The sequence below is a fragment of the Ranitomeya imitator genome, chromosome 2, assembly GCF_032444005.1.
Source record: "Ranitomeya imitator isolate aRanImi1 chromosome 2, aRanImi1.pri, whole genome shotgun sequence".
Lineage (NCBI taxonomy): Eukaryota > Metazoa > Chordata > Amphibia > Anura > Dendrobatidae > Ranitomeya > Ranitomeya imitator.
Window position 1 is genome coordinate 580,735,015 of NC_091283.1, and position 15,129 is coordinate 580,750,143.

General features: G+C 42.0%; 1 protein-coding gene across 1 annotated transcript; it reads left to right on the forward strand.

Annotated features, from left to right (window-relative positions):
- Positions 1-1,268: 1,268 nt before the first annotated feature.
- LOC138665069 (WAP four-disulfide core domain protein 3-like) lies at positions 1,269-14,850 on the forward strand. The gene is made up of 6 exons (XM_069752233.1): positions 1,269-1,395; positions 5,282-5,458; positions 8,435-8,614; positions 11,171-11,308; positions 11,988-12,125; positions 14,525-14,850. The coding sequence occupies exons 1-6, from the start codon at positions 1,308-1,310 to the stop codon at positions 14,581-14,583; spliced, it is 780 nt and encodes a 259-aa protein (XP_069608334.1). The 5' UTR covers positions 1,269-1,307; the 3' UTR covers positions 14,584-14,850.
- The last annotated feature ends 279 nt before the right edge of the window (positions 14,851-15,129 follow it).

A 15,129-nucleotide genomic window follows, 5' to 3' on the forward strand; every position in this document is an offset into this window, starting at 1 on the left:
TCTCAGACAGTTCTTTGGTCTTCTTTCTTTTCTCCATGCTCAATGTGGTACACACAAGGACACAGGACTGAGGTTGAGTCAACTTAAATCCATGTCAACTGGCTGCAAGTGTGATTTAGTTATTGCCAACACCTGTTAGGTGCCACAGGTAAGTTACAGGTGCTGTTAATTACACAAATTAGAGAAGCATCACATGAGTTTTCGAACAGTGTCAATACTTTTGTCCACCCCCTTTCTTATGTTTGGTGTGGAATTATATCCAATTTGGCTTTAGGACAATTCTTTTTGTGTTTTTTTTATTTAAGGCAAATTAAATGAAGATAATAATACCAAAGAATTTGTGTTTGCAATCATTTTCAGGTAGAATTGCAGGGGTGTCAATAATTTTGGCCACGACTGTATAACTAACCAGAGATATTTACTATGCCCAGGCAACGCCGGGCTCTTCAGCTAGTGTATAAATATAATCGGCAGGAATTCTCCTACACCTAGAACTTTTTAGACCCTGGATGAAAAGAAATCCCACCAAAAGCTCCAATGGACCAATGAGGGATGGCTCAAGACTGGCATGAGCCTGCTGAAAAATGTTCTAGAAACAGCTTGTGATGGACACAGCTTGACCCTGGAATAATCTCAGAAGATTATGCAATTAAATTATGTAAAAAAGGAGGAGGGGTGAGACCTGAGGACTATGTGAATAAGGTGGGCTGTACTACCATGTGTTCCCTTGGTTTCATCGTCTCAGAGAGGGAATTTTTGATAACACGAGCTCATGATAATTTAGGCCTCCACTGTGTCTCCTGTGGTTTTTCCTCCTCGTCTTGGTGATCTGCATTCATTTTCCTTTTCCATTCTTGCTTTCCATGATACACAGTTAATACTAATTAGACCATATTTCTGAGTTCTGTGAGCCCCCTTAGTTCCTGCTACTTTAGTATTTGCACACCTGGATTTCTGTGAAATATCCAGGCCCAATGTAGTCATACGTTAATTGTTATACACTATAAAACAATTCCACATTACTCATTGCATCAGTATGGCACCAGCTTCTATGAGTAACTATGGATTGCTTTACTATTCTTGTACATACCCTAGTGACCCAAAATGTTAAGTAGATGGCTGACTCACCTGTCTATAAGGACATTAGCTCCAGGCATGGCCACAACAGCAGCTTATTTGGATAGTGGGAGGAATCCTAACTTGCTCCAAAAAGGTCCTCACACCTCTACATGCCACCACCCACAGTAACAAAGCGCAGATATATATAATGGCCTGACACTGTGGTGGAAGACATCATTGCCGCCAAGATGAAGATAACACACGTCTCCGTTCTGCTCTTGCTGCTTCCGCTTTCTACCTTGGTCATCAGTGCGTCAGTGAAGATCGACGATTACGGTAGGTGGAGAGACATCCTTTAGCCATTTGCTACTTTAATATTTATAACAACTTTTGTCCTTTTCTGATAACTATAAGGTCTTTTCATATGATTCAGGTACCTCTGTCAGGAACAATAAATCCAACGGGTGCATATTGGTAATAGATTAGAAGGCCACAAAAAATCAGAACATTATTGATAAAGACCCATCAGGCACTCCACAACTGATAAATCCAAGAAAGAAAAGAACAAGGAGTTACATGGCTAGAAACAGTCAATATTTTACTCATGTATATACAGAAATCATGTAGGATGACAAACACCAGCACACTGGTCATCAGATAACATTAACAAGGTTATGATGCGAGATGAGTATATACTGTATAACATTGAGCAGTCCATCTCACCCATCATAGAATACACCTAACTCAGGTTGCCAGACCTCTATAATAGTTGTACAAAGCTATTATCAGGCTTACATTGTAGTCTATAGGCCCACACTGTACCACCATACGCTCCAAATTTCATACTGACCTTTTTATTTTGTATTATTTTTAACCTACAATGACTATAACTATTACTGAAGTACTGACATTTGGAGACTCTGTGCTACCATACAGGCCGGCCTGGGTCTGGCTTCTCTAACTCGTGCTATTCTTACTGGAGAAGGTTAAGTATAGGCATACATTTTTAAGAGCATCCATTAGCAGGATCAACCCTCCTAAGCTGTTTACATGGGCATGAAGGTCATCAAAAGTTGAATAAAATGATAGTTTGATGTTTGCGATCCAATGTCTTATTCTAGACAAATCCACATTTTTGTTAATATGTAAATGGGCTTTTAAGATCTATGGGTGGGATACAGATCTCACTGGGAATTTGCCTCCAAAGCTTATTTTAATTGAAAGAAGGTGTTATAAGTGTGGTATATAATGGTTACCAGCGAAATGTTTAGTGGCCGCTCTCTGCTTTCCTGATCTCACTGCAGAGCTGTGTGCAGGTTCCTCTGGTCTTCAGCTTTCAGCTCACAGGCAGACAGGATTGCAATAGTGTTACAATACAGCAGAGCTGTGAGAGCTGCAGCTGCGAAGGTGTTTGTAAGGAGACAAAGTTAAATACAATATTTTTCTGATTATAAGTCATTTTGAGTGTATTCACGTACTAGTAAGTAGGTGCTGAGACGCAGTACGCAGGGATTGCAGAGCAATGCGGTATAACAATATTATTCAATTTAACAGTAAGGATGAAAGTAACCTTCTCGCAGGGAGTTAATAAACAGTCAACTAGAATTAAAGTAATAGTAAGAATTGATGCGACAGTCTGAGGTTTAAACAACACTTATCGTGACTCCCGCTGGTGCTCCTTGGTATACAGTCCGATGGGGGTTGTAGTGCCAGCAATGGCCGGCGTAGTGTCCTCAGATGGGGTCCTCTGTCAATGGTCCAACTTCTGGCAGCAGTGGGCGGTCCCTGGTTTTACCCGCTGAGTCCCTAGTCCATAAGCCTGAGCAAAGTGAGGCAAGCTGCAGAAGTCCCTATAACAATCGTGGGCTGATGAGTGCTGGTCGGCAGAGTAAACCGCACCTCGGTGTCCTGTAACTGGCCCACACTTCTACGTTTATCCGGGTGCACTGTGCTCTTCTCAGTCACAATCCCACTGGAGCGTGTGGGTAAGCCTCGTCGCGGCACGTCTCGGCTCCGCTGGATGTGGAGCGGGCTGTACAACATGCTGCACTCTCCCTGATGGCGGGAAACCCTCTGCCGCTTCGCACGCTCTCCACTCTCCTCCCGGCTTAAACACACTCCCTCTTCCCGGATCATGGGACCTGTCTCATCCCCTATTCCTTCCCCTGGGGCAACCTAGGACCCAGCCTCGATAGTTCCAGACCCAGCTCAATGCAGGTACCCGCAGCCCGGTCTTCATACTCACCTACTGCAGGTCTCCTTGGTGTACAGCACTCCTCTTCTGAGTGACTTTACTGCTTTTCAGACTAGCTGGTTCACTCTATGCTCTATGTGTGAGCCTGAAGTCTCTTTTACAATGAAAGCTTATAGTATCTCTTTCTGATGCTCCAGAGACTTACATTGTAAAAGTCACTTCCGGGTCACATAGAGCACAGCGTGACCCAGAGGGTCTTCAGAGTGGTGACGTCACTCAGATGAGGAGCAGAACAGCACTGGACACCAGGGAGAGCAGCAGTAGGTGGGTATATTAATACACACACTACAATACATGCATGTGCACACATTTAATAATTCAAAAAATTAGATGAGAATGCTTCTTTAACTGCTTGACTCCCTTTAAATGAATGGCTGACTGTGTAATGCATTTACTGAACGGCTCTGTCACAGCGAGAGCAGCTCTTCCATGGACCTGGATCTATGAAGCAGGGATTTGCACTGTAATAAGTGTTGGATGAGAAAAATATTAAATTGGTATACACTTTTTAACCTAAGAACCGAATATATATATTCATAGCACTCTTCATGTTCCATTTCCGGATCATATACAGTATATATAGAATATATATAGACAATATTTTATAGGCATAGTAAGTAAAGCTTTATGAAACTGTCTGGAGCCTGTTCACCGGGTGTAATTTATCTGCTTTTCCCCATGATTCTTTGTTTAGATGACTTCAGTAGTGATATCTAATCTGCAATATGTGGCCGTAAAAGCCAATCACTGGGTTCAGCGGTGATGCTGAGGTAGATAGGCTGTAGTGGTCATGTGTTGAAGACGGGAAGTCATACTGCAGCTGCGAAAACAAAGAACAGTGGAGAGCAGTGTAAAGTGCCAAAGTGAGGCAGTCGTGGGCGAGCTGCTGCTCCCACTCCTGGTGTCCCCTTCCTGGTGTGCTGCTGTGTAGGGGTGCATCACACTTACTTCTGGCCCACGGGCCTCCATTGACTCCAGGTCTTCTTCTTCTAGAACCATGGCAGCAATCAATCCACAGGAAAAGTGATTTGTAAAAACAGTTAAACTTTTACTTGACAACTGTCAGTATTTACAAACAGGCATATAGGATAAGGCCCAATGGGTTGTCGTCTTTCCTACAGTTAATGTACAAAACTTCAGCCCTGGTACTCAGTATAGGTAGAGTGCCCCTCTTGCCATTTTCTCTAGCACTAGGAATTATTTTCCACCATGAGCAGGGCACCCGGATTGCAACACCTCTAGCCTCCATCTTTCCCTGTAGCTTCACAGGCTGAGTGCGTCCAAGGGCCCCGACATCCATCTCAAAGTTCCCCAAGCTGTCAGACGGAATCACACAGAAGGGTATTTTTTTTGGCAATCCACTGCCACGAGTATTAGACCCACATTGTCCCTAGCAGCCTATTGCATGAGACTGCTGCTGTCACTTCACACTACTGTCCTCCATTAAAGGGAACCTGTCACCCTGAAAATCGCGGGTGAGGTAAGCCCACCGGCATCAGGGGCTTATCTGCAGCATTCTGTAATGCTGTAGATAAGCCCCCGATGTTACCTGAAAGAGGAGAAAAAGACGTTAGATTATACTAACCCAGGGGCGGTCCCGCTGCTGGTCCGGTCGGGTGGGCGTCTCTGGTCCGCTGCGGCGCGTCCTATCTTCATTCCAAGACGTCCTCTTCTGATCTTCAGCCACGGCTCCGGCGCAGGCGTACTTTGTCTGCCCTGTTGAGGGCAGAGCAAAGTACTGCAGTGCGCAGGCGCCGGGCCTCTCTGACCTTTCCGGCGCCTGCTCACTGCAGTACTTTGCTCTGCCCTCAACAGGGCAGACAGAGAGGCGGCGCAGGGACTGCAGAGGCTTTCAAACATTACTTGCCCCCAACCTTTTGTACACCAAAATCTGGTCATAACAGAATATAACTGCATGTATGTATTTAGTAATTGTTAAAAATTATTTGTTCAATCATTTTTCTACAGGCTTGTATAATAATATCATCTTCAATACCAAGCCAGGAAGTTGCCCCCCTCAGAGGTACTATATCAAGAGTGAACACGAGGTATATCACAGGCTCTGTATCCGCGACACCGAATGCCCAGGGGACTTTAAGTGCTGTCTTGATAATGGCCACACCATTTGCAAACCTCCTGCCAAGGGTAAGTTTTACTGCTAAACCAAGCACCACATGACAACTGTAAGCTTTCTGTCCCGAGTATGCCAGCTTCTGATTATACTTACTGAATACGGGAAACTAATCAGATTGGATCAATCTTAATAATATGGAGAACAAACAGCAGGACATGTACGACCTACTGTATATCTGCTTAGAAAAATGATTGTTTATGTGTGTGATTGGTCCATACAGAACACAGAAGATAGTGGTAATCAGGAGAAAACACTCATGAAATGTATTTAATTAAGGGTAATTTGTCATCAGAAAATTAGTTATTGTTTAAAGTAAATCTGTCACCGGGTTTCTCCTATGTAATATGAGAGAAATATGATGTAGGGGCAGACACCCTTATTCCAGTGTTGTCACTCACTGCTCTGCATGCTGTCATTTTCATAAAATCTCTGCTTCCTCTGCTCCAGATCTAGCAGTTCTTTCATGCTGAGCTCTGTATTACCCGCCCATACCAATGATTGACAGCATTCTGTTCACACTGTGCATAGGCAGAAAGATGCCAAAAAGTGTTGGGGGCAGGTTATACAGAGCAGGAGGACTAGAGAGCTAGTCCTGTAGTGATAATCTGCAAACCATGCAAAGAAGAAGAAAATTTCAGCACTGACTGTTCATAATAAATTCCATGATTTTATTTCAAAAGGATTAAAAAGCAGCAGGGAGGCAAATGAAGCACCTGGAAGGTACAGACAAGATTCGTTTCGCCCTAAGTAAGCGCTTCTTCCTGGACCAGTGATTTACATGCCTCCTTGCTGCTTTTTAATTTATTTTTAATAAAATCACATTGGAAATGGCATTTGTTTTATGACCGGTGAGTGTTGCAATATTCTTTTTCCTTGTATGGTTCACAGATTGTTTTTACTACTTTTTTGCTGCTAATGCAAAGCACCACTGAAATATTGAGGATATCAATACTTAAGATTGCCAGTATTCATTCAATGGGTTTTTTCATGCAGTGATAATCTCCTGCTGATGGAGCACTGATTATGTTGAACAGCCTAGCAAGTGATACATCACTGGAATGAGACCTTCAGCCTATACATATTGTTGCTCTCAGATTACATAGCAAAAAAACTGCTGAATCATGCTTTATTGAAAATCTATTTATTACAATTTCTTGGTAATTTTGTTTTTGTTGTTCACATGGTAAGCTGTATAAAAACCTCCCAGAAATCTTGCAATTTCCATATTCGCTACTAGGACTAATACTTTCTGCTTTGTGCAGCAGTCTCATTATCATGACAGACAGGATTACATTGAAAGATAACACCTCCATATACAATAGCCATACTAATATGGAAAAGGATCCAACAAGCAGGATAGGGCGAAGTCACAAAAATATCCCTCCCTGTACTATCACCGTTGCACACACTTATTAGATGCTTCAATACAGTGAATTAGGGTCTGAATTGCTGCTAATATTGCTGCTAAAGTAAATGTGAGTTTCTTGAATGAACAGGAACTGGCTTGTGTGAAAATTGAAAAAAAATCAAAATGTGAAATTAAAAATTACCAATTTAAAAAAAATATATATTTGCCATAAAAACTTGATTTAAATGGAAGGTCATTTTCTGATGACATATTATAAATGATTTGCATGACTCAATGTGGTATAGTTTTGATAAAAAATGATTCCGTATTAAAATTCCTGTTAATTCTGGGTTAAACAGTCAAAAGGGCGGTGCTAATAGGCAAGCAACAGCTATCTCTTTACAAGGACCACCCTTTTTTAATTAAATAAATTAAAAGTTATCCTGAATCTTTTCCCACTAAGCTATTTGTCAATCTGTTCAGTTCCTCTTGCATGGGTACTTGCTGCCTGGCCTGCACATCTGACTGCAAGTTCAATATGACAGGTTCCTTTTAAAGGAAATCTGTCACCTTGGAAAATGCTATTTACCTGCAGATATAGGATTCATCTGACCGGAATTAGAGTTCCAATGCTACCTGGGCGCCTTACTGAAAATGAATTTATTTCCTCCCTGGAGCCGCCGGCTTTCAGTCGTTGAGCGATTACAGTCATCGCTCCCATCACTGCTTACAGTCCTGTGATTGGCGGCTGTAAGCACACCCCATCACTTTGATCGCTCGCACTGCAGTCCAGTTGTGCAGAGCAAGCTGTCAATCAAATCGTGCAGTGCTTTGGGTGAGGATTGTAATCCCCATGTGCCCGCCCTATGACTGAAAGTCGGCGGTTCTTGGGAGGAAATAAGCTCATTTTCTCCCGGTAGCACCATTTTCAGTAAGGCGCCCATGAAGCATGGTAACGCTGTGTACTTACTGTATATCTGCACATAAACAGTGTTTGCCAAGGTGACAGGTTCCCTAACAGCATAATGGTGCTTTCACACCAGTAGATAATTGGAAAATTATCATTTATTTCTGAGTATCCATGGTGTAAAGTTTACTCTTTCCAGAATGCAAATCAGCAGAGCAAGGTGCAAGGCAGATGACGCCATATTCATTAAGAGGCATACTCATCCTCCTTCAGTCTTGATGGATCGGGGCCGTAATCTTTATTAAAAATGATGAGTGCCGTCTCAAGTTCCACTGCATCATGCGGATTGAACAAGGATACAACATATGGGAACACTGACAATATGGGGCAAAATATATCAATAATCATGTATAAGGCGTCAGTTTTATATGTTGGATGCACTGATACATGAACAGCTAAAGTTTAGGGGTCGGTACCACACATTACACCTTCCTCTCTGTTACCTTATCAAAATAAGGAAGGAAATGATATAAAAAATGCGCAAATTTAAAAAAACTGACCGTCACATCCAAACATAAACTAAGTGTGAACAGGTGATAACCTAGAGTCACCAACTCATATACACTCAAATAAAAAATGCACAAGGCACATCTAACCCCTCACTTTATTCAACCTATTGCCCTGATACATTGAATGCGTATTCAGACCAAAAAATCCTGTGTTCTTCCACAGAAAAAACAGGCACATGTCCATCTTTCACTAATGCTTTCTCTTCTGCTGAAAAATGCAATGACTACTGCTCATCGGATTCAGAATGCCCTGGAACTTTCAAGTGTTGCCTAAAGACTTGCGGACGTACCTGTGTACCTACTTTACATGATATGGGCAAACCAAGCATTGAGTCCACAGCAAGTAAGTTCATCTTTATTACACAACAAGGTGTTTAAAACGAAAACTTTACAAAAATCAATTGTACAAGCGATTTTAAATAACGTTGTAATATAAGTTATCAGTGAGATCAGCATCTTTCTCCACTGATGAGACACTTCTTCTACTGCACTTATTATCCACTCTGAAAAACAGCTAATCTCTATCTTGTTCAAGACAAGACAGATTGCCAGCAATGGATGTGTCAGGTTACACTTCCTATCATACTTTCTAGGAAAAGTGGTGGGGGAAGGGCTAGTGAGGAGCAGAGACAGAAAATAGGAAAGGGATAAACAGAGACAATGATGAGCTTTCAAACAAGTCTTTTACCTCAACCCAGAGCTGGATTCACATCTACACTACTCAGTACTGTGTATAATCTCCTCCATGCTGCCTCTGCTTGTCTCTTTATGTTAATAAGAGCAGGGAACCTTTTGTGTAGGCTGTGCTGTATATGGAAGGCATCATAACAGTTCAGAGTCGATTGAAAATTATTATAGTGTACTGTACTGCGGAATATGTTGGCGCTATGTAAAGATTATTATTATTATTATTATTACTGAAGTCTTTGGAGGGCAAAACTGGTGAAAATGCAAGATACAAGCATAAAATAGCCAGAGATAAAGCTATTCTGTAAAATCTGTCTGATGCTACCAACTCTGAAAGGCAACTTTGGTCAGTCTTGGCACTAGCCACTCTGTCTTACAGGCCCCAAACTAACCCCAGCTTTCACCATTTGTACAGGAATCTGTACCGACAGTGGGTCCCCTGGGTTATGTCCATGGAGTAGCTGCTGAATGGAATACTGGAAGAGTTAGCCTGAGGAAAGATTGATCATACTAGCGGGGGTTAGCCACTGGAGGGCATTAATCAGAGGACAAGTAAGAGGAATTGCTGGAGGTCAGATACCAAGAGGTCTGTCAAGGGAATAGCAAGACAAGCTAGAGTTAAAGTCAGGAACAGGAAATCAGCAAATATATAGTATATGTACAAGGTAAACCAATCACAATAGATGACAACTCCCTGCAGTATGCTGGGAGCTTATGTAGTGTATGGCACTGGCGCATTGGCACAGAGCAGGTCAGCACACACAACCCACTCTTAGCCACACAGCTATCATTGCGTGGACAGTACCTGCACCATCCATGGATATTGGCCATGACGTCTCCTCCATCACCAGTGTTGCCCCTATAGTGAGCATACGATGACACTTGGCTGGTGACAGAAGCAGGTGTTGTTGGAGCAAGTCCAGGTAGGGATGTAACATACTCTTCATGCTATTTTGAAAAGTTGCTTGGAAGTATAGATATCCTTTAATGATTTACTGTAGAATTATTCCTAATTGAATCTGATTTCTGTTAGTATTTATCTTACAATTATTTTAAAAATCTTTTTTTTTGTTATTTTAGTTGCTTGTTAAAGATAAGCATACCAGATATCAGCTTTCGGGAGTACTGACTTACTGGTGAGCCTGTGCTCCTACACTGCAGTCAATCAGAACAAACAGAGCTGGAGAATATAAGAACCTTAATTAAGAAGAAATAAAAAAATGTATTCAGTAACCTGAGGTCTAATTACCATGACTTCAGGCAATTAACATTACTGCATTAGATTGATGTCCTATCCTTAGGAAAGGTCATCAGTATCAGCTCAGTAGAAGTTTGACAGCTCCAGTCCCATCCTCCCTCCCTAATTATAAGGGACATATGGGAGTAGGAATAACAAAGGGGCTATTTATCAGCTTATCGGGTCATAGTGTATTGTTCCCGAGGGACCATGAAGCTCTAAATTGGTCCGGGGAATTCATCAGGTGTATTAAAAAATGTCTTATTTGGTTTGATGATTTTGGGGGACTTCCAGCAAGGGAGTGTTGGGTCTCTGTGAGTCTGTTCATAGAAAAGGGACCCTTGGGGAGATGATGCTTCTGAGCCTGTGGGGTGACGGCTGCAAGTAATAATTATGTTGTTTTTTTTGGTAGTCACTAGATATTCTGCAGGTTCAAGAGCTATACCAAATTTACTACATTGTTCAGGCTTTAAATTTATCCAATCTAAATGTCAGAGTTTTATTGGGTGGGTGGTGTTGGTGTGGAGGAATAGGGAAAGGAGAGTAAGGTCGAGGTTTGGGTCAGACCATGAAATCAATCATACATTCATGAATCAGCATACTGAGCAGGACAGCAATGCTCCACACACTGTGTAGTGTCCGCACCCGGGTACTCCAGATTAGCGCCTCATGCATTTGAATAGGAACGGATCTGCGATATCCTGGAACGGCCCGTAGAGCACAGTTCTGCTCTCTACACAATTTACATCAGGCACCTGCCGATACCGGAAACAGTAGATCGTTGGGTGTGTTGGCTACCCTCTGATACAGATACTGTAGGTCATCGGTATCATAGTAGAGGACAACCCCTTTAAATATATCTTTAAAATAGTTGTTGGTGTGTAGCCCGCTAACTCTAGGAGTCCTGCAGCTTACTTCATTGGGCAGTTATGACTTACTATGAGACAAACACAATCATCCATTTTATTTTTCCAGGAACAGGATTTTGTCCTCAAGAGGAGATTTCTAACTGTGCAGTTAAAGAAAGAGCGTTTTGTGATGCTGCCTCATGTCTGGATGGCTACAAGTGCTGTCCCAAAATCTGCAGAACGGAATGCCAGAAAGCGCTTACAGGTAAAATTTGAATACAGAATAAGGGCTTGTTGAGACAACCGTGTGAAAATAAAACTGCAGCATGCGCTATTCTCTTTGCAGCATGCGCTATTCTCTTCTGTATTTCGGAAGAGACTCGTCCAATCAAGTCTATGGGAGCGCAACAAGCAAAATATTGGATCCCTTATGAATCCTACTTATTGCAACGGATTTATTTGATATATTCCAGCTATTAAAGGGGTTGTCCAGTCAAAATTGATAAGTCTGCAGTCACTACGTGTGACTGCAGACTTATGAATCCCCCAGAGTATGTACTGTGCACTGCTAGGATTCACCGGTTTCAGACCGGGGACCGGAGGGTATGTATGAGTTATACATACTCCCGGCCAGTGGGCATACACTTGTATGGAGCGAGGCTGCGCATTCTAGTCGATCATGCCCAGTGGCGGGCAGCGTCACAAGACGGGGCGCATTGTAGCTCAATACAACTCTATGGAGAGAGGCCACTCCCACTGGACGGGACTATGTATAACTAATACATACCCCCCGGTATGAAACCGGCGAATCCATGAATCATACATGTTTGCAAACGACAATCTTACGATCTATACCGGCAAGTATCAGTGGACGTGACATCGCCTGCCCTCTCCGAGAGGGACAAACCCTTTAACCATTATTTCTTGTGTTTGTTTTTTCTTAGAAAGACCCGGTGGATGTCCTACCAGCGCACCATGTGTTTTTGAAAGTGACAGCAACGCCTGCTCATCTGACTATGACTGCTCACCTTTATTCAAGTGCTGCGCAATTTGCGGAAACAGATGTGTTAAAGCGCTGAACAGTAAGAAAATCCATTATGGTATTCTACTTTCATAGAATAAACAGATTCAATCTCAGGTTGGAACACAGGGCTCCATTCATCAAAGTTTTCACGCCGGATTTTTGGTAGTAAAAAGCTTTGAAAAGTCGCAAAATTTTGGTTCACTGAGAGTCTGTGGTAAAATTTTACAACTTATGGTGTCCTCCCGCCATTTTCATCCCCAGCTCCAACAAAGTTGGCAGAGCTGGGTCGTAATGTAGGTGTGGCAACCCCCATTGTCAAATTTATGACAAGTGGCAACGTTCCTTATACCACAAATCTTACTCCAGTCACAGACTGGAGTAAGAGTTGTGGCGACGCACACATGGAGGTGCACGCAACTCATCAGATGCCCTTCATTTATTAAGAGGCGTGCACCTCTCAATGAATCAAGACTCCTGCCTGCCTTCTCATCAAGAACGGTGGGAAAATTGTGGTCTGGATGAATTGGAGTCATATGTTTTGGCTGGGTTTTCAGATAATGTTCCACCACTCTTGGTACCTAAAGAAAAGCATAGATGTTAAATAGGCGCTCACTCACCCTCTATATGTGTACGTCCATAAAGTCCACCAACTTCCCATAATGGTGCCCTAGGTAATTTAAACAAAGTATTTAAGAAGATACTATATTTTTATGTAGCTTTTAGGTTGTGTTAAAGGGGTTGTCCATTGCTTGGACAATGCCTTCTTAAATGCTGTAGTCCCCCGTGTAAACTAAAAATGTCTTACATTCATCTCTGGCGCCATTCTATCAATGTTGGTACTGGGTATCCCAGCGCATGCATGACATTGTTGTACCACATGAGCATTGGCCGCTGATGGGCTTCAGAGCTCAGGTCTTCCCCGGACTTCTGGGTTTGGTTTGGGGAAGTGGTTACTGATTGGCTGCAATGCTTATGTGGAAATAACAATGCTACACGGGAACCAGGAGCCAACATTGCTGAAATGGCGCTGGTGCAGAAGGTGAGTACACAGAAGACTATAGCATTTAAAAAGGTACATCTGGTTGTTGTAGTATGCATTTCAAAAAGAAACCCCAATGTTGTCCACAACTTGTGCATTACTTGGACAACCTCTTCATTATCAGCAGTGTGGTGGCCATTTATAACGCATGGCATTAGTCACTGGCACCAAATGTATGGAGATTCCTGGTGTTGTCCATGGCTGTGCAGTGCTGGCCTTCTTGTCAGATATGATCGAATGTTCTCCTTAAGCTTAACTGAACATTTCAGCTGTTTATGTTCATCCATAACTATTTCCACTATTTATTTTTTACATATTTTAATTGCTTATATAGCACCTTTAATTTCACAGCACTCCCCAGACATCATCACTGTCCCCACTGGGGCTCACAATCTAAGTTTACTATCACTATATCATTTAGAGTGCACAGCCCCCTATAACACGGCCAAGTGTTATCTGCTGTTTTGTCGGATAGCACTGGGACCAATGTTATACTATGGGGTAGAGCAGATCTACGATTTTTCTTCACATACCAATTCAGCCTGAGAACACAATAATAGCATGCTGCAAGTAGCTCTGATAATGGTGCATGTGAAAAATCGGGCTGCACTCTGATGTCATCCAAGTGCAGTCTGACGTACACTCACAGAGCCAGTGTAGAAGATGGAGAAATTAAGTTCTCCGTCTTCTCTGCACCTGTAATACTATTCTCTCATGCAAGAGAGTCGGGTCAAGCTAAGATGACATTTGGATCAAACTCTGCCAGAGTGTCATTAGCATAATCGTACAGAATGAGTTTTCAGTGAGTTTTTGATGCTGCAATATTTCTGCCCAAATTACTTAAATTAGGTGCCTTGCGATTTTTTTTTTTTTTATTGCATTTTGTGTGTGTTTTGTAACATGCGGTTTAAATAAAGGTGCTCTGTTTTTGATACTTCTTGACATTTGGCTTTGACAAAAATGTATTTGATGTACTTAGGTGCCTGTAACATGCATTGTCAGTGCGTTTCCGCACTAAAAACATATATGTGTTTTTACCGGTGGATTTTCCACACCTACTGCAAGTCAATGAGGAAATTTCACATACAAAACAAAAAAAAAGCTCGTCATGGGAATGTAGCCGAGAATAATCGAAACAAAGGATAAACAAATGTACAATACCAAGAATCACCACTAGGTGACTTCAGAGACTATCCATTCGAACAAGAATGCGCAGCTTCATTGGATTGCGCCGTTTATTAAAGGAATCAACTTTAAATAAAACTTTAGATTTTATTTCTGCACTGTAATCCCTGACATAAGTTTTATATGTGGAGATTACACTTACACCATTCACTTAAATTAAATCTAATGTACTGATGAAATAGATTATAGTCCATAAACCCAACATTAATGTATTTTCCTGTCTTTTATTCCAGTTCCTTCATTCCTCCATAATAGCACTGGCACAATATTCTTGATCGGTGGAGGAAAATGAAGAGCTGAACAATCTGTGTGTTTCGGATGTTATTTGTGCACGCGTTTCCCTCTTGGACACGTCCTATAATACCTGCGCCCTCCTATTTTAACACCTATATCACTGTTTTCAGTCATTTCTTTAGACGGCAGGGTCCATGACTTTTATGATGGTCACTGTAGATATATTCCTCTACATTGGGGTTGTTCCTTGTATGTCTCACACTGTGTACATTGCAAAAGAAAAAGCGAGTGTATGTAATAATAATGAATAAAGATTTTTATGGAATATCGTTACATTATTGATCATTTTTCTTACTACACCCTCATAATTCTTGCCCACACAGAACTATAACCATGCACTTGTCAGGGTCTATGTAGACAACAGTCAGTGTGAACGAAGCTCTAATGCAGCCCATATAACTAGTAATACAAATGGCAAATGTTCCGCTACTCTGGCCATCTGGTTGCATAAAAATGTATGTTAGAATTCCCAAAAAATCAATTTATCCTCATTCATTAGGTTAGTCAGCAGTGTTCCCCAACTCCGGTCCTCAAGAGGCACCAA

What these genes read in the sequence shown, in the direction of transcription:
- LOC138665069 (XM_069752233.1), top strand. Translation starts at nt 1,308, where the DNA reads ATGAAGATAACACACGTCTCCGTTCTGCTCTTGCTGCTTCCGCTTTCT. An exon ending in AAGCATTGAGTCCACAGCAA is followed by an intron (nt 8,615 to 11,170) that starts GTAAGTTCATCT and finishes TTATTTTTCCAG; the next exon opens with GAACAGGATTTTGTCCTCAA. An exon ending in ATGCCAGAAAGCGCTTACAG is followed by an intron (nt 11,309 to 11,987) that starts GTAAAATTTGAA and finishes GTTTTTTCTTAG; the next exon opens with AAAGACCCGGTGGATGTCCT.